We start from the raw sequence: 20,489 nt of genomic DNA, 5'->3' as shown, positions 1-20,489 counted from the left end.
ATAAATTTTTTTGTATTTTGCTTTTAATCATTTTTCTTTTATTTTTACAATAATCAAAAAGGATTTATATAAAATAATAATATATAATATATAATATCGGTAAGTTATATAAATATATAACTATGTTATGTATTATATTATGACATATTATATAAAATATATATATATATATATATAATATATATACTACTAGGATTTATATAGTATTTTCATATATATAATTTTTTTTTATTTTTTCATTTTTGTATATATTTGATAATATATTCATATATTGAGTAGCTCTCCATAAGGAAAAAAAAATTGTATCTTATTACAAAGTGTTTTATTAATTTATATTTATTGACTTGTTTTTATTTATTTATTTTATTTTTATTTATTTTATTTTTATTTGTTTTATTTTTATTATTAATTTATATTTACCACATTTATATTTGTGTGCCTCCTTTTTTTTTAGCTTCAAATTAAAGATGAAAGATTCATTTAATGATTGCGTTCAATTTGTAAACAAATTACCAAAGACGGTAAATTTATCAGTTGATGTAAAATTAGACTTATACAAATATTATAAGCAGAGTACCGTCGGTAATTGCAACATAGAACAACCAAGCATGTTTAAAATTGAGGATAGAAAAAAATACAATGCTTGGAAATCCATTGAAAACTTAGAAAGAGAAGAAGCACAAAAAAGATATATGGATATTGTAACGTCCTTGTTTCCAAATTGGAAAGATAGTGAATAAATTATAAATTTTTTACTGTTATATAATATATTACATATATATATATATATATATATATATATATATATATATATATATATTATGTGTATAATTATTTTCTTTTCTTTTTTTTTTTTTTTTTTTTGCTGTTTCCATAAAAATAATGAATATATAAATATTTAAGCTATAACGAAATATTCTACTTTTTTATTATTTTTTTTATCTATAATTTTATTGTGTATACTTAGTGTGTACGTGTGTTTAAACATAAAAATGGTAAACTGAGAATCGTATATTAAAAAAATATATGAAAATATACTTTATTAAAAATATATATATAAATATATATATATTTATTTATTTAAGAATAATAAAGGAATAATTATATGTAATTTTTATTTATTTTGATACATATCAAAGTAAAAAAAAAAAAATGTATCTTTTTATTAGATCTCATTTTAAAATAAATATTTACATTGTTCATGCATTTTTTTTAAAAGAGTGTGTAACAATATATATATATATATATATTAAATATATATGCATATATGTTTATGATGCCCTGTAAAAATTTAGTTACCAATTATATATTGTTATATATATATATATTTAATTAATATATATATAATTAATATATAATATTATATAAATTTTTATCAAAATATGGATACACTAAAATTTTATTATTTAATTTTTCATAATATAAAATTATAAATATTTCAAGAAAAATAAAATAAAAAAAAAAAAAATATATATATAAAATAAAAATAATATAATATAATATAATATCATAGTTTAACAAAATCGCTTTGTGAAAAAAATTATATAACATTAAGCATAACAATAATAATATTTATATAAATATTTTATTTGAAAAAGCCATATAATTTTTTATTTATAATATATATATTATATGTTATATATATAAATATAAATATATATATATATATATATATTATATATACATTAGTAGTAGTAGTAGTAGTTTTTTTTTTTTTTTTTTTTTTATAACTCACAAGTGACATGTAATATAAAAATTTTTTACTCAAAAATTTATATATATATAATATATATTATATATATAATCTTATATCGTGTGTTCAATAAATAAATATAATGTAGGTCTTTTTTATAGTGTATCCATTTTTTTAATAATTTTTTTTTATATTTAAAAATTTTTTTTTTATTACTTATTTCTGTTTCATTTTTTCATTTTATTATTATATATTAAAAATTTTTTTTTTTTTTTTTTTATATTTATTTATTCATCCCTATAATTATTAGTAATACATTAATAGAAAGAATATTCCTAGAATGATCTAATTTTTGAAAATCCGTTTTTTTTTTTTTGGATTTTTTGGTTTTTTCATACCTTAACAAAAAATTATAAAATAATAAGAGCATGTACAAATATATATAAAGTGGTTTTCTTGTTATAGTATACACCAAAAATAATAAAATAAAATAAAAAAAATAATAAATATTAAAAAATATATAAAAAATATTAATTTAAATAAATATGTATCATTTAAAAAATGAGAAAAAATATAAATACCAATGTAAATATAAATATATTAAATATAAATTTTTTTTTTTATGGAAAAATTATGTTAATATAAATAAATATATATATATATAAATATATATATATTATATATATATTTATATGAAAATAGAAATACTTGTTTTTTTTTTTTTTTTTTTTTTTTCTTTTTCACAAATTTTGATATTAATTATATTACATATTTATATAGAGTATTTCAGAAATATGATCTGTATTATGTATGTTTTAAAATAAGCCTCAAATAAAATATTATATATATAAAAAAATATTAAAAAAAAAAAAATAAATAACATTAAATTGAATTTATATATTTATACATACATATGAAATTATGCCCATACAGATTATTTACTCTGAACAAAAATAAGTGTTTTAACAACTGTTCAAAATTTAATTTTATATAAATAAAATTATACATACATAATATATTTATATAATATATATATACATACATACATATAATAAATATAAAATGAAAATATAATAAAAGCACATAATAACCCCAAATTATTTTATTATATATTATTGTTGAATAATTTTTTTATATTTATATATATAATGCATTATCATAAAAAAAAAAAAAAAAAATTCAAAAGAGGATATGATATAATATATATAATAACGTATTTAATAAATTATATGGTAATAAAAAAAATAATAATAAAATAAAAAGAGAACTTTAAAAGATTATATTAGTATTATGTAAAACCATATGTTGAAGAAATTATAACATATAACATATGTAAAATATTATATATATATATATATGGTATTGTATGTATATATAAAATATACATATTTTTTGTATTATATATATATTATGTATATATTTTTTTTTATTATAAATAAGAACAACCTTTTTTTTTTTAAGACCCAAACAAATATTTTAAACAACATATTCTCAATTATTGAAAGACTGCAATCAATAATCTTTTAATAATATGATACATTATTGTATATAATAAAAAAGAAATATATATAAATGTATATAATAAATAATACATATATAATATTAATATAATAATAATATGTATCTTTTTTTTTTTTTTAATATTATTTTTTTTATTTTTGAGTTGTAATATTGTATTAGTTAGTATCATAAAAAAAATGTATATAAATATAATAAAATGTTATATTAATATTAAAATTTTATCATATGTGAAATATATTACAAGTCTTTTTTTATTTTTTTATTTATTTTTATTTTTTTTATTATTTTTATTATTTATTTTATTTATTTTATTATTATTATTATTTTTTTTTTTTGTTTGTTTGTATAAGAACCATAGGATATTATTATAATATTCTGGTATATTAAATTATTTATATATCAATAATATGGTTATTTGTTAAAAGATATAATTTGTATAAAAAATAAAATAATATATATATATATTTCTTTATATAAATACATTCCAAATAAGTAAAAGGATTCATATGTGTTCTTTGTATTATTATATATATATTTATAATACGTGTATTCTTTTTTTTAAAACTAATTTTTTATATATACAATATAATAAAATATATGTATTATATGAATTTTAAAACAAATGTGGTTGTTTATTGGTTATATATTTATATAACTTATATATTAATTATAGATATATGAAATTATAAAAAAAGATTGTTATATAAAATATATTATATATATTATATATTAGTATAATAAATAAATAAATATATATTTATATAATATTATTGCACAACTTATATATTTGATTCTTTCTTTTTTTTAGGATTATACATTTAAATTCTTATGATGAAACTACAAGATAATAGAACAAAAAATATATGTATATATATATATATATATATATATATATACATTAAAATTTTTAATTATAATTTCATATATATTTATATTATGTGATTTATACTATGATTCTTAGTTTTTTTCCTTATTCTTATTTTATATTATTATTTGATTATTATTATTATTATTATTTGTTATTTCATAACCAACCATAGCATAAAATTAAGTGTATATAGTGTAATATATGAATAAATGAAATATTCCTTTTCCACAATATATATATATATAAATAGATAAAATCAAAATTACTTTTTATAAGCCTACTGTATTTATTTTATATAATATTTCTACAGAAATATATATATTTATAAATACACATTTATATATATATATGATTATATTAAAAATGTGGATATATTTATAATGCTTATATACATACATATTTATTATATATATATTTATATTTATATAATATATATATATAATATATATATATAATATATATATAATAAATAATATCGTGGCAAGATTATTTGATTTAATAAATGCACTTAATAATTATTCTTATACAAATTATATGTGTTCATGTGTAAAATGAGTTTTAAATAAAAATTTTTATTTTTTTTCATTTTAATATTATTTTTTGTTTTTTTGAAAAATATTATTTTGATAAGCAAATAAAATATACTTATTTTAATTGTTTTTTTTTTTTTTTTTTTTTTTTTCATTCACATTTTTATTTTGCCTTGTAGTCTTACAATTTTTATTTATTTTTTTATGAGTACAAATAGATATCAATATATTGTTATATTTTTATATAAAATATTTAAATGCATGAAAATTCTCATTCTTTTCTTTTTCTTATTTTTCCTTATTATTAATAAACATGTATTAATATTTATTATTATATGATATTCATTCTTTTGTTTTTTCATTTTTTTGATATATTTTATTCTCCATAAGAATGGTTGTTTTTTTTTTTTTTTTTTTTTTTTTTTTTTTGATTTTAATATATAATGTATTCTCTCACATTAATATATATTATGTGCATTTAAAATTATATATATGATATGCTTGTTTGAATATTTAATTTTTTTTTAATATGTGAAAAAAAAAAAATATCATTTTTATAACTATATATCTTATGTTTTTATATTTCATATGTTTTTTTTTATTATTATTAGGTGTATCATTCTTATAAGTATGTAACTTATATTTTAATATTTTATATGTTTTTTTTTATTAGGAGTATCATTTTTATAAAAATGTAACTTATATTTTTTATTTCTTATGTTTTTTTTTTATTAGATGTATTATTTTTATAAATATGTAACATATATTTTTATATTTCATATGCTTTTTTTTTATTAAGTGTATCATTTTTATATATGAGCACCTAACCAAATTTGAATGTTTGATATACAATGTTTTTTAATGTTATATATATATATATTATATTTATAAATATTATATATATATATATATATATATATATATATATATATATATATATGTATGTATGTACGTATGTACTTTATTTTTTTTTTAATTTTTTAATATTTTATATTATATAATTTAATTTTTATTTTTTGTATATATAAATATATTATTATTATATATATATATAATAATATATATATAATATTATTTATTAATATTAATATATATATATATATATATATATTTTTTTTTTTTTTTTTTTTTTTTTTTTTTTTTTTTTTTTTATCTTATTTTTTATATCAATGTTTTACGTTAAAATGGATAAGAAAATGAATGGTATAAAACAGAGGAAAAGAAACCGAGAGTTTGTGTTATCATGTAATGATGATGATGATGTTAATTATATAGATACAAGGAAAAACAACAATGGGTATAAAAATAGAGCTGATAAGAAATTATTAAATCAAAAAGATTTATATCAAATAAAGAAAGTATATGATACAAGAAATAAGTCTTTTTTAAAAAATAATGAAATAAATTATGAGAATTCTGAAGAAGACAATTGTACATATGTAGAAAATATATTTGATGAAGAAGAATTTGAAGAATGGAAGAATGGTAAAGAAAAAAATGACAACGACAGTGAACAAGCAAATGAATTATTTGATGATCCTATAAGAGAAAATATTAATGATATAATAGGCGATTTAACAAATGAAATGATAAATGATATAACTAATGACATATCGAATGACATAACAAATGATATAACAAATGAAGATGAATTAATAGATATTTCTAATAATAAATATAAAAAATCAGTATATAAAAATGGTATAAATGATACTAATATGAATAGTAAAAAATGTGTGTCTATGGTTTCTGAATTTAAGGGGAAATATGTATTAAATAAAAAATTAAATAATATACAAAATGAAAATAATAATGAAAAGAATCTTGAAAGGCTCCCTGAAAACTTACCACTAAGGCACCATGCGCGTAACATCCGTAATAATAATGATAATAATAATATTAATAATATTAATAATAATAATATTAATAATAATAATATTAATAATATTAATAATAACAATAATAATAATAATTATAATAATAACAATAATAATAATAATAATTATAATAATAGTAATTGTTCTTATAATTATGATGATGAAAATATATATAAACGAATTAAAGAAATACCCGAAATAAATACAACTATGGAAGAAATGACAAATCCTATGCTTTTTTTTGAAAAGTATAATTATATGGGTTTAAAATATGGAGCATTAAAAGTTATACCTCCTAATTTTTTTTCTCCACAATTTAATTCATATTATCTTAATATTAAATTTAATATAAGAAGACAAATGATTAATGAATTAAAAAATGGGAAGGAATTTGATCATCCAGATGAATATTGGACATTATATGAAATGTATAAATATAATGAAATGCTTCAAAATAAATATTTATCATCCGATAATAAATTTGATTTAGAAAATATTGAAAAGACTTATTGGGATATTATTAACAATAAAAAGAATGAAGATGTCATATCAGTTTATGGTGCTGATTTACCTGTAAAAAAAAATCAACCTACTTGTATATTTCCAAATAAATATAAATCAAATATGTACATGACTAAAAATAATTCGAATGATATTTTAATAAAAAATGAGGGAAATAAAAAGAACAAAAAATATACAATAAATAAAAATAATGAACATAAAAAAAATGAAGAACATAATAAAAATAATAATAAAAATAATAATAATAATAATAAATATAACAGTTCTGTTCAAAACAATATTGACGAAATTATTATTGATTCGGATGAAGATGAACATGTAAAATCGGTAAAAACAATTGCATGCGGTCAGAATAAAATAAAAGAAAATTCAACAAAAGCTAGTTATACTATAAGTAAGGAAAAAGTACTTCAGAAAGATACAAATGAAATTATAGAGGTTATAAATATATTAGATACGGATAATGAAGAAGATCGATGTGATAATAAAATTGAAAATGATGTAATAAAATCTAATGGGTATAATATAAAGCATTATAAAAATAATACTAATTATAATATAAAAGAATGCAACAATAATATTAATAATAATAATAATAAAAATATACATAATAATAAAAAATGTGGTAATAATATAAATAACATTGTTGTTTGCAAAAAGAATAATAATGTTAGAAAGGATTCTAATTTTTTAGAACGAAAAGATAATTATTTTTGTGAAATTAATGATATAATTAGTAATATAAGTGAAAACATGAATATAAAGTCATTACCATTTGTACGAGGTTCTATGTTAAGAAATATAGATATTTTAATTGAAGGTGTAAATATACCTTGGTTATATATTGGAACATTATTTTCTACTTTTTGTTGGCACACAGAAGATAACTATTTTGCTTCTATCAATTATCAGCATTGGGGTCAACCAAAAATATGGTATGTTATACCTCCTCATTATAGTGACAAGGTAGAAGATGTAATATATGAATATTTAAAAGAAAATAGTAAAATAAATATAAATAATAACACTACTACTAATAATAAAGGAGGAGCCTCATATATGGGTGGAGGCAGAAGAAGAAGAGGCAAATATTTTAGAAAGAGGAAGTTTTCGATGCCCTTACACAATAGAAATAATAGAAAACAGGCAAATGTTATAACAAATGAAAAGAGCATAAAAAGTAATAGTACAAATATTAATATTAATATTAATAGTAATAGTAATAATAATAATAATACTAATAATAATAATAATAATATTATTAATAATAATAATATTATTAATAATAATATTAATAATAATTACTATTATAACAATAGGAATAATTCTTTAAATTTATGTAATAGAAATAATTTGGAAGAAGATTATATTTATTTCGAAGCAGATAAAAAAAATAAATATAACTTTTTAAATGTAAACATTAATGATGTAGATTTAATATATACTGATCCATATTTAAAATATAAAATTATAGATAAAGAAGAAATAAATTCCAAGAAAGAAAACAATAAAAATAAAATATATAAATTAACAATTCAAATACCTGTAGAGGTATTTTTAAGAAATAATATTCCAGTATATAAAAATATTCAAAGAAAAAATGAATTTATATTTTTATGGCCAAAAACATTTCATGGTGGTTTTAATTCTGGTTATAATTGTAATGAAGCATGTAATATTGCTCCAACTTTTTGGTTATTTTTTGGACTTCAATCTTATTATAATTATAAATATTATAGAAATACTTGTATATCTATTCATTTTATATTATTTTCAAATTTATTACATTTCCATGAATATAATTTCAGTCAATTAAAACATATCATATATTCATTAAAGTATATTTTATTAGATGAATATAGATTTTTTTGTGAAAATCAATCAATATATATAGATTTAAATCTTCAGCATGATGTACTTTTAAATAAAAAAATTGTTAATTATTCGAATTTTGTCTCTTTAGATCTAGTTAAAATATATTACAATTTCGAGAAAAATAAAAATAGCCATTTCTTTCAAAGTATTAAGAGTAAATTGCACTTTTTTTATAAAGATTGTGACGCATGCAACTCTCCCACCTTCAACAGTAAGCAAAGATGAAATAAATAAATGAATATATATATGTATATATGTATTTATTTATATATATATTTATATATATTTATATATTTTTATATATTTTATTATGATTTTATTATTTTTTTTTTTTAATTTAATATTTTGTGTTATTTTAATTTTTAAAAATTTATTTATTTTTAGGTGCCGTCATATGTCCACATTCTGATGATATTGTATGTATACACTGTTATGATGAGCATGCTTGTAACTGTAAATATAGGTATGTTCAACTTATTTTATTTAAATAAAGTTTTTAAATATTCTCTATTTTTATGAGATAATATATATCATCATATATATATATGTACATATATATATATATTCTTTTTTTTTTTTTTTTTTTTTTTTTTTTTTAATAAACTTGTAGGGTTGTTTTGAAGAGATATACCTTATTGGATATGATGAAAATTCTGAAGCTTCTTATACACTATGCCAACAAAATAGTAATATATTTTGAACAAATAAATATGCATATATATTATATTTATGTTTCATTTTATCATATTTTTTTATTTTAAAATTTTTAGAAAAATAGCGATGAAAAAGAAATAAACTTTGATGATATTCCCAATTATAATAGTATGAAATTCTTTGAAGAACAAAATTCTTTTAAGTTATTTAATTTAATTCGTCAGAATAAAAAAAGGAATACACCTACAATATATGCGGACTTAGAAAATTATTGTGCGAAGAAATTAATAAATATAGAGAAATTCAAAAAAACAAATAATAGTCAAAATAATAATATTATTCTAGATGATTATTATACATCTGTAAGTCATTTTAAAACAAAACTTACATTGAAATATTTTTTCTTAACATATGAAGAAGAAAAAGAAGAAAATGCCATGCAAATATTACCAAAAATTGTATCATAATATATTAGATAAGTACACATATATATATATTTATTTATTTTTTTATTTTATTTTAACTATTATTATACATAATGTTATTATTATATTATTGGTGAAAAAAAAATAAAATAAAAATAAAAAAAATAAATAAAATAAAATAAAATAAAATAGAAATAAAAAAAAAAAAAAAAAAATTAAAACATATGACTAGACCAAAAAATATATAAGATTATAGATATTATATATTTTGCGTATTATTTTATTATTATATATATTTTTTTTTTTTAATATAATTTTTTATCGTACAAAAATATTATTTAATTATAATAATTTTTTTTAATTTATTTTGCGATATATCCCCATGCTCATTTGTAATATATAGAATTTTTTTTTTTTTTTCTTAAAATATATGAAACGTATGTTTTTTTTTTTTATCTTTGTTTTTTGCTTTTTTTTTTATTATTTATTTAAATTATATTAGTTTATGCATATTATTTTATATATTAGTAATAAAAAATATTTATTTTATTTTATTTTTTTTTTTTAAGTTAATATTATATATGTCTCTATATAATATATACATATATATAATATATATGTATTATGTGTAGGGAATTTATAAGACATATATATTTATATATAACATTTTATCTATATTAAATTATATATTATTTTCTTTGCTTTTTTTTTTTTCTTTAAATAATATTCTTATATTATTTTTCAAAACAATATGAATTATTAAAATATAATATATTATACTTTAAATAAAATTGTTTAATAAATATATTATTAATATTGAGTAAGAGCTAATACATTTTTCTTAATAATTGTAATACACTATATATGATGAATCTCATATCATAGCTATACCTCTTTTTTAATAATATATTTTTTACTTAATCCTTTCAACATATGTAGAATATTATTCTAAAAGATTTACAGAGGTCTAGTACCTTTATTAATTTTATAAGTATATTATATCCTAATATTTATGATAATTATTATTTTTTTATTTTGATGTGTGCATATATTGTTGTATATTATATATAAAAAAATGACATTTGTAAAATATATAGAATGAAAAGATAAAATATTTTTAAACAGATAGAAAAATATATATATATAATATTCATATTTATATATATTATATAGTATATTTTTATAAGAAAAATATAATATGATTAATCAATATGAATATAATAAGGAGTAATATAAGGGTATTGCTTGAATAGTATCATGTGGAATATAAAGACATGTATATATTATTTAAGCCATTTTCATAATATAATATAAAAAAAAATGTGAATATAATAAAATATATCATTATATAATATATATATATATATATATATATATATATATATTAATTTAAAATTAAACTTATATGATAATATACTAATTATTTAAACATTTGGGGACTTATTTTGCAGAGTAATATATATATATATTATATATTTTTTTTTTTCTATTACTATATGATATTGTGATATATATTTATATATATTTATTTATATGTGAATATTTTAATCTATAAAATTATACATATAAAGATATAAGATATTTATAAATGAATTATAAAAATTATTAATATATAAAATATTATAATTTACAAATTAATTTTTTGCTCTATCTAAGAAGAACATAAAGAAGAAAAAAATATAGTACATATATATATATATATATATATATATATATATATATATATATATATATATAATAAAATAAATATATTACTAAAGATAAGAATTAATAAATGGATGGGAATAAAAAGGAAGCTAAAGGAAGAAACTATAAAAAGAAAAACTCTGATATTATTTTCTACACACCAAAGTCAAATTTAGCGATTGAGAGTTTACAAAGAACTATTGCATTTAATAATTTATTTAAATATGTTAATAAAAATATTAAAAAAGGTGAAATAAAAAATGATGAAATTAAAAGGGGTGAAAGAAAAAATGATGATATAAAAAAGGATGATGTACAAAATGATGATATACAAAATGATGATATAAAAAAGGAAGATATAAAAAAGGAAGATATACAAAATGATGATATAAAAAAGGAAGATATAAAAAATTATCATATAAAAAATTATCATATAAGAAATGATGATATAAAAAATCATCCAATTAACAATGATCAAAAAATATGTGATCAAAAAAAACTAGATCATTTTAAACATAATATTATAAAATATGATCAATTTAAAAATGTACCAGTAAAAAAAAAAAAAAAAGAAAATGTGAAAAATATGATAGGGAGAAAAGTGCATACACATGAATTGAATAAAAAAAATATTTTTGTTCTACCTAAGAATAATATGAATAATAATTTTGAAGAAAAAAAAAAAATTCCCTTAAAAAAAAATAAAAAAGTAAAAAAAAGAACCTTTTCTGAAAGTACTATAAATATTTTATCATATTTTAAAAATGACAAACTAATAAAATTAAAGGAAAAGGATAATGAGAAATATATAGAAAATTATAGAAAAACAGGTACACCGAATAATGATATTAATAATACTATTTTTAATATAGATATAAATAAAAATAATATTAATAATAATATAATTAAGAATAACATAATTAAGAATAATATAATTAAGAATAACATTATTAATAATGGCACTATAATTAATCCGTTAATTACTAATATTGATAATCTTAATAAAATATACAAAAAAGTGAATGAAAAATCATACTTAGATGTAAATAGTTGTCATAAAAGAGTTAGAAGTGAAAATTATCAATGCAAAATTTTTCTTGAAGAAAAAATGAAATTAAATAATATGGATTATAAAAATGATACATGTGATAAAGTTAATGAGCATTTAAATCATTTTAAAACAGATATTTATTATAATCAATTAAATCAAAATGAAAATTATTTATATGATAAAAATTTAAAAAATAATAAATATCCTATAAATAATAATGATGAAAATTTTATAGAAAAAGAAAAATATTATGAGTACTTAGAAAATATTTACTTATATTCGAAAAAATATTTCTTATCTCATAAAATGGAATATATTAGTAAATATTTATTTTATAAAAATAATAATTTAAAGAATTTAATTTTTTTAATTGATTCATTATTTTTAAAAAAAAAATATGTGGAAATTTTGGAATTATTAAGAGATTATAAACATTTGTGGATTTATCCAATTTATATGAAAAATGAATTTAAGATAAAATATTTGGATAAGAAGAAAAAAAAAAAAATAAATAATATAAGAAGAAAAAATATAAATTATAAGAAACTTGGAAATGAACCAAAATATAAGAATAAAATCATTTGTAAAAATCAGAAAAATAATTTTCATTATAACGATAAAATTATTAATAATAATGATAATAATAAAAATAATGTTTTTATTATTAATAATAATAATAAAAAAAATAAAAAAAAAATTGAAAAAAAAATTAATAATAATAATATTATTATTATTAATAATAATAAAAAAAATAAAAATAAAAATAAAAAAATAATAAATAATAATAATATTTATACTACTACTACTAATAATAATAATAATTATTATTATTATCATAATTTTAATGTTTTATATGAAAAAAAACACAATTTAAAATTGTTTCATAAAAATATCCAAACAGAATATTTTAATGGGAATAACAATTTTGTTATTAAAAATATGAAATTATATAGCCCACATAATATACCACTTAAAAATACAAATGATTATTTACCTAAAAAAAAAGAGAATGGAGAAATTAAAATAAATAAAAATAATAGAAAACATTCTTGCATTTATATAAATAATATGTGTGAAAAATATTATCCATTTATTTATAATAAAAAAAAAAAAAGTACAAAGAGAATGTTTTATTGTATTAGTTATATAGCCTTTGTAAAAATAATTTGTCTCCTTAAACTAAAAAATAGTAATTGTTTAAATAAAGGTATACGTTTTGTAAATAGAATATATAAAAAAACGTTTTTTAATAAGAATACTCATTATTTGGTTCATGCTATTATTAGGTTGTATGAATTAAAAGGATTATTCAATTCCTCCCTTAAATATTCAATGATACTATTTTTAAATTTTCCATTATATCCTCATATTATTCTTAAATTATTTAGTTTTTCCATATTATGTTTAAAGGAAGAAATTTATTTAATCTTATTAGCTAGTTATCCTAAGAATTTTTCTTGGTTCAAATATTTTCTCTTTTTCATTTTATATTCTGTCAATTTTCAATTTAGAGATAAAAAGGTTTTTAATAATTTCCTTTTCTTAATTGAAAATGTAATTAAAAAGAAGAAAAATAAAAATTTCAAATCAAAATATAAGGGAAAAAATATCATTTATGACATGAAAAAAGATGATATCCCTATATATAATGAGAGGATTCGTCTAGATATGAATAAGAAAAAAATTAATACTAATAATAATAATAATAATAATAAAAGTAATATTAATAATATTAATAATAATGAAAATAAAAGTAACAATAATATTATTAATAATAATAAAATTAATATTAATAATATTAATATTAATAGTAATATTTATAATAATAATAATAATTATTTTATTGATAATATTGATTATCATGATATTCATAATCCTAATATTAATAATAATGATACTTATATTTATAACTTACAATCTAATACATTTGAAAAAAAAAAAAGTTATAACAATGTATCTAATGATTTATATTATTCATACGAACCCATTTTAAAGCGTGATAATATAAATGCTAATAATATTATATATAAAAAGATTATATTATATAAGTCATCATATAATAAAATAACTTTATATGATACATACAACTATCTTGTTAATAATAGATTTTCCAAATATTTTCCCAAATTTTTTATCTATTCTAAATTATATATTATAATAAATATAAAAAAAAGTTTTTATGAAAAGAATTTTATTATGTGCCTTAGTTTATGTAAACTTTTATTAAATGATTATATTTATGATCCTTCTGTAATTACTTTTTTTGTTAACTCTTGTTATTTATTAAATAATATTAGCTCAATAAAAAGCTTAGCTAGTGAATTAAAAAAAAATAATATGTATATCTGTTTTTTATTTTGTAATGCAACATTATTATTATATTTTAGAGAAATAGATAAATCTATTGAAATATATAAATATATTGTTGATACATATGAAAATGTATTTTCTGACTTATATTTTTTTTGTTTTTTAAATTTAATAAATACATTACATATAACTCAAAAGGCATCTCAAATTATTAACCATTGTATATGTTTTAATAAGTTATTCTTTAATAATATACAAACATATTTATTATTATCTTATTATTATTATGTAAATAATATACCACTCAAATCGTATTCGTCTATAATGAAAGCTTATAAAATGTATCATTACAACCCCGACATTTTCTATATGCTATCTTTGTTATCCTTAACAGCTAAAAGGTGAAAGAGAAAATATATATATATATATATATATATATATGTATTTAAAAAAATTAGAACAAATTTATTTCTGTCAATTTTTTGTTTTTTGTCTAAATATATCATGTTTCTTTATTCTTTCTTTTATTATTATTATTATTATTTATTATTATTATTTTTTTATTATTATTATTTTATATATATATATATATTTTATTTTTATTTTTAATAGATATAAAGAATATGTAACCTTTAGTGAATTATCACTTTTTTTTAGTTTAAGAATAAGTATAATTAGAAATTATATATTTTCTAAAATATATGAAACACAATATGAGTATTTACCTTTTCATTTATTATATTACAAATTTAAAATTATAAATTTTGAGAATTCTATGATTAAATTTCCTATTAATATGGAACCTTTTATGTGTTACATATTTTTTGAGAATTTAATAAAATCATACATTACATATCATATATATTCATATGAAAGGTATATACATATATATATGTATTATTTTACATTATAAAATATTTTATCTGTTTGCTATTATATTATATTTATTAGTATGCTTTTTTTTTTTTCTTTATTATTATTTTTTTTTTTTTTTTAAGGCAAGGTCTGGATTATCTCCTTTTGGCTGAAAATTTATGTAAAATGGGTTTTCTTATTTTTTCAAAAGATTTAAAATTTTTACAAAGTAAATAAATATAAAATATAAGAATATATATATATATATATATATACTACTTGTATGTATTAATATATCTTATTTATATATATTTTCTATATAGTCCTAAAATTTATTCAAGATCATAAATCAAATAATAAAAGTATTTGTTATTTAGTTGAAAATATAAATTAAACGAATGAAATAATGATGCATAATTATTAGGCTTACTGTTTATTATTATAAATATGTATTATTTGTATATATATATATATATATATATATTTTTTTTTTTTTTTTTTTTGACATAAATGATATAAAATACAAAATTGCATATAATATATTTTATAATATACAACTTTTTATTTTATTTTTTTTTATTTTATTTATTTATTTTTTTTTTTTTAATTAACTGTTATGTTAACATATTATGTTAAAAATAAAATATATGATCATGGAGGGAAAAAAAGACAAGACATGGCATGACATTGAAAGTTTTTTTTGAAATATGAACATTTTTTTTTACAGCGTAGTGTAAATATTTTATAGCTAATAATATTCTGCAATATATGAACTACGAACGATGTACATATATAATTTATGGTTATAATAAGTAATAATAAAAATAAATAAATATTAATTATAATTAAAATGTATATATAAAATAAAGAAAATAATAAATAAAAATAAATAAATAAATTTTTTTTTTTTTATAAAGTATGAACATCTATGCACACATATATACACTTTAATTTACATAACTGAATATATATATATATATATATATATTTTTTATAATATGAATATTATTGAGTCTAGTAGGGAAAAAGAAAGAATTAGCCTACATAGTCATATCAGTGGGCTAGGCTTAGATGCAGATGGTTTTGTTACAGATTTTCTTTTTGAAGAAAAAATAAAAAAGAGGGACGTGTACATTGAACCTACAAATAAAATAGAAAATAATGATATTAAAAATGGTACAATTTTAGATTCAGATAAAAGTGAGAATATATGTAATTCATATAATCTTGAAAACAATAGAAATTATGAAAATAATAAAATAAGTTATAACAATATAAGTGATGATGAAGATGAAGTTGTGAAGAATTTTTATAAATGCAAAGGAATGGTTGGACAAAAGAAAGCAAGAGAAGCTGCTGGTATATTTATAAATTTAATAAAAGAGAAAAATATATGTAAATGTTTATTATTAGCAGGTCCAAGTGGAAGTGGAAAAACAGCTATCGCTATTGCTATAAGTAAAGAAATTAGTGATGAATCTATTCCTTTTTGTATATTTAATGCTTCACAAGTATATTCATGTGAAGTAAAAAAAACCGAAATTTTAACTCAATATATAAGGAAGAGTATAGGTGTAAAAATTAAAGAAATAAAAGAAGTTTTTGAAGGAGAAGTAATACAAATCGAACCTTTTTATGATAATACATATAAAGAACAAAAAATTTCATATGTACATATTACTTTAAAAACATTAAAAGAAGAAAAGAAAATTAAAATACATTCTTCTATATATGATAATCTATTAAAAGAAAAAATTCAAGAAAAAGATATTATCTATATTGAATCTCATAGTGGTAATGTTAAAAGAGTAGGCAAATGTAGTTTATATCAAGATATGTTTGATATAGAAACTGACACATTTGTTGATCTGCCTAAAGGAAATGTGCATAAAAAAAAAAATATTATACAAAATATTACCCTATATGATCTAGATGTATCTAATGTACAACCAAAAGATAATATTCTAGACTTTTTACAAAACAATAAATATAAAAAAACGGAAATTACTGATAAATTAAGAAATGAAATTAATAAAATTGTGTATAAATATGTGGATCAAGGAATAGCTCAAATTATTCCAGGAGTATTATTTATTGACGAGGTTCAAAAAAATGAAAACATTTTAAAAATATAAGCATATATATATATATATGTACATATATGTATGTATGTATATATTTGTATATATTCATTTATTTTTATCTATTTAGGTACATATGTTAGATATTGAATGTTTTACATACTTGAATAGAACTTTAGAATCTAATCTAGCACCGGTCGTTATTTTGGCTACTAACAGAGGAATATGCAATATAAAAGGTATCATTAAATTAGCATATACACAAAAATATACTTAAATATATAAATAAATATATATATATATATGTTAATTTTTATCTTTCTAGGAACAAACATAATATCTGCCCATGGGATTCCAGTAGATTTATTAGATAGAATAATAATTGTAAAGACGATGCTATATAATAAGGAGGAAATACTACAGGTATAAATAAATAAATATATATATATATATATATATATTTATATATTTTTATTATTTTATGCATTTAAATTTTAAATTGACCTTTTTATCCTATTCATGCAATATTTTTTATAAAACTTTTAAGGTTTTAAAATTGAGATGCAAATTTGAAAGAATAAAGATTGATAGTGAAGCCTTAGATTATTTATCAGATATAGGTAAAATTAAAAAATAATAATAATAAATAAATAAATAAATAAATATATTCTTATTTATTAAACGTAATAAGTTGTGTGTATCTTGTAATATATATATATATTTTTTTATTTATTTATAAGTTAAAATATCCTTTTTTTTATTATAATATATTTTATTTCCTTACTTTTATTAAGGCATAAAATGTTCTTTGAGGTATGCAATTCAACTTTTAACACCTGCAAAAATATTATCAAAAAAGAAAGGGAAAAAAAAAATTGACAAAAATATTATTGAAATTGTATCTTCCATATTTTTTGACACTAAAAGGTCTACTCAACTTTTGTTAAATGATAAAAATAAATATATGTATTAATATGAAATTATATAATCTTTTTATTTTATTTTATTTTTTATTATTATATTGAATATTTAAAAAAAATGAATTAAGGAAATAAAATATTAATATATATTTTAACCATATTTAATGATTTTTTATTTTAATTATTCATAAATGTAAAAGATATTAATATATATTTATATATATATACATATTTATTTATTTATTTCTGTATGTACATATGTGTATGTATTATTTAAGTTACCTTTTTATATTTTAACAATTTAAAAACTAAGAAATGATGAAACAAATATATAAATAGAAAAAAAAAAAAAAAAAAAAAAGAAAGATCTAATATTTATAAACATTTATTTTTTATTTTTTTCATATAAGAAAAAGAAAAATAATTATCTATTTTTTTTATAACAACAAAATATATATATATATATATATATATATATAATATAAAAAACCGTGACTTTTTTGTTAAATAATATTATATCAAATATTTAGAAGGAAATATACACTTTTTTAAACAAAATACTTTTCCACAAACATATTCGTTTTATGTAAATATTTTTTTTTTTTTTTTTTTTTTTTTTTTTTTTTTTGGTATATTTTTCAATTTCTTTAAATATAGAGAGTATACATTTTAAAAAATCCTAAGATATATGACTTAATTTTTGGTAACACTTTTAATTATTTTTAAATATTTTATTATATATTAAAAATATAAAATAGGAATAAAAAAAAACAAGGGTTACTATATTAAATAAATATATATATAATTATATATTAGAATCTTTTTATATATGTTTAAAATTGTATATAATTTTTTTTTTTTTTTTTTTTTTTTCTTGGAGAGGAGTGTTATTTTAAAGATGTCATATAAATTAAAGATATTTATGAAAATATAAATTTACTAAAATTATTTCACATATTAATTTGTAATTGTTTTTTATGTTATACATAAAATTACATTGTGGCTATATTTTTATTTAGATGTATTTAAAAATAAATAAATAAATTCTTTACATTAAAATAAATATGTTCATGGGTGCTTCTTTTATACTATTTGGAAAAGGTTTATCATGTTCATCTTCTATTTTTTTTTTTTTTTCCTTCTTATTTAATGACTAACTATACATATATATATATATATATATATTTATGTAATTTTATATTTTTTTATTTTAATTTATTTTTTTTTATTATCTTATATTACTCTTTTTTTTTTTTTTTTTCATTTTTTTACTTAAATTTTCATCATTTTTTTTTTATGTGTAAGATGAAATATAAATGTATTAACAATAATAGAAAAAAGAATACCTGTGAATAAGCAATATATGAACTCATTATATTTATTTTATGAAAATTAATTCATTTTCCTTTATGTAAGATAAGGAAATATAATGAAGAAACAAACATTAAGAAAAAAAAAGAAAAAAGAAAAAAGAAAAAAGAAAAAAGAAACATAAAAAGTATTATACACCTAATATATATATATATATATATATATATATATATGTATGTATAATTAAGTTTCTCTACCTTTTCTTATGTCATACCTTTTATATATTTATTTGTGTAATTATCTATTCATT

At 15.6% G+C, this 20,489-nt stretch overlaps 4 protein-coding genes across 4 annotated transcripts; all 4 read left to right on the top strand.

Moving 5' to 3' along the window:
- Nucleotides 1–467: 467 nt before the first annotated feature.
- PADL01_0809100 (acyl-CoA binding protein, putative) lies at nucleotides 468–740 on the top strand (the record flags this gene model as incomplete). Its single annotated transcript, XM_028681428.1, has 1 exon — nucleotides 468–740. One exon carries the CDS (start codon nucleotides 468–470, stop codon nucleotides 738–740), a length of 273 nt encoding a protein of 90 aa, XP_028537807.1.
- Nucleotides 741–5,796: 5,056 nt separating this feature from the next.
- PADL01_0809000 (JmjC domain containing protein) lies at nucleotides 5,797–10,007 on the top strand (the record flags this gene model as incomplete). Its single annotated transcript, XM_028681427.1, has 4 exons — nucleotides 5,797–9,097; nucleotides 9,271–9,349; nucleotides 9,497–9,572; nucleotides 9,657–10,007. The coding sequence occupies 4 exons, from the start codon at nucleotides 5,797–5,799 to the stop codon at nucleotides 10,005–10,007; spliced, it is 3,807 nt and encodes a 1,268-aa protein (XP_028537806.1).
- Nucleotides 10,008–11,739: 1,732 nt separating this feature from the next.
- Nucleotides 11,740–16,261, top strand: PADL01_0808900 (conserved Plasmodium protein, unknown function; the record flags this gene model as incomplete). The annotated part of the gene is made up of 4 exons (XM_028681426.1): nucleotides 11,740–15,413; nucleotides 15,625–15,888; nucleotides 16,011–16,096; nucleotides 16,191–16,261. The coding sequence occupies 4 exons, from the start codon at nucleotides 11,740–11,742 to the stop codon at nucleotides 16,259–16,261; spliced, it is 4,095 nt and encodes a 1,364-aa protein (XP_028537805.1).
- A 604-nt stretch (nucleotides 16,262–16,865) lies between these two features.
- Nucleotides 16,866–18,921, top strand: PADL01_0808800 (RuvB-like helicase 1; the record flags this gene model as incomplete). Its single annotated transcript, XM_028681424.1, has 5 exons — nucleotides 16,866–17,969; nucleotides 18,079–18,187; nucleotides 18,274–18,371; nucleotides 18,496–18,568; nucleotides 18,743–18,921. The coding sequence occupies 5 exons, from the start codon at nucleotides 16,866–16,868 to the stop codon at nucleotides 18,919–18,921; spliced, it is 1,563 nt and encodes a 520-aa protein (XP_028537804.1).
- Between the last annotated feature and the right edge of the window lie 1,568 nt (nucleotides 18,922–20,489).

Source organism: Plasmodium sp. gorilla clade G2 (genome assembly GCF_900097015.1).
Source record: "Plasmodium sp. gorilla clade G2 genome assembly, chromosome: 8".
In the NCBI taxonomy this organism is placed as follows: Eukaryota; Apicomplexa; class Aconoidasida; order Haemosporida; family Plasmodiidae; genus Plasmodium; species Plasmodium adleri (nom. inval.).
This window is presented reverse-complemented; position numbering and strand designations above follow the sequence as displayed.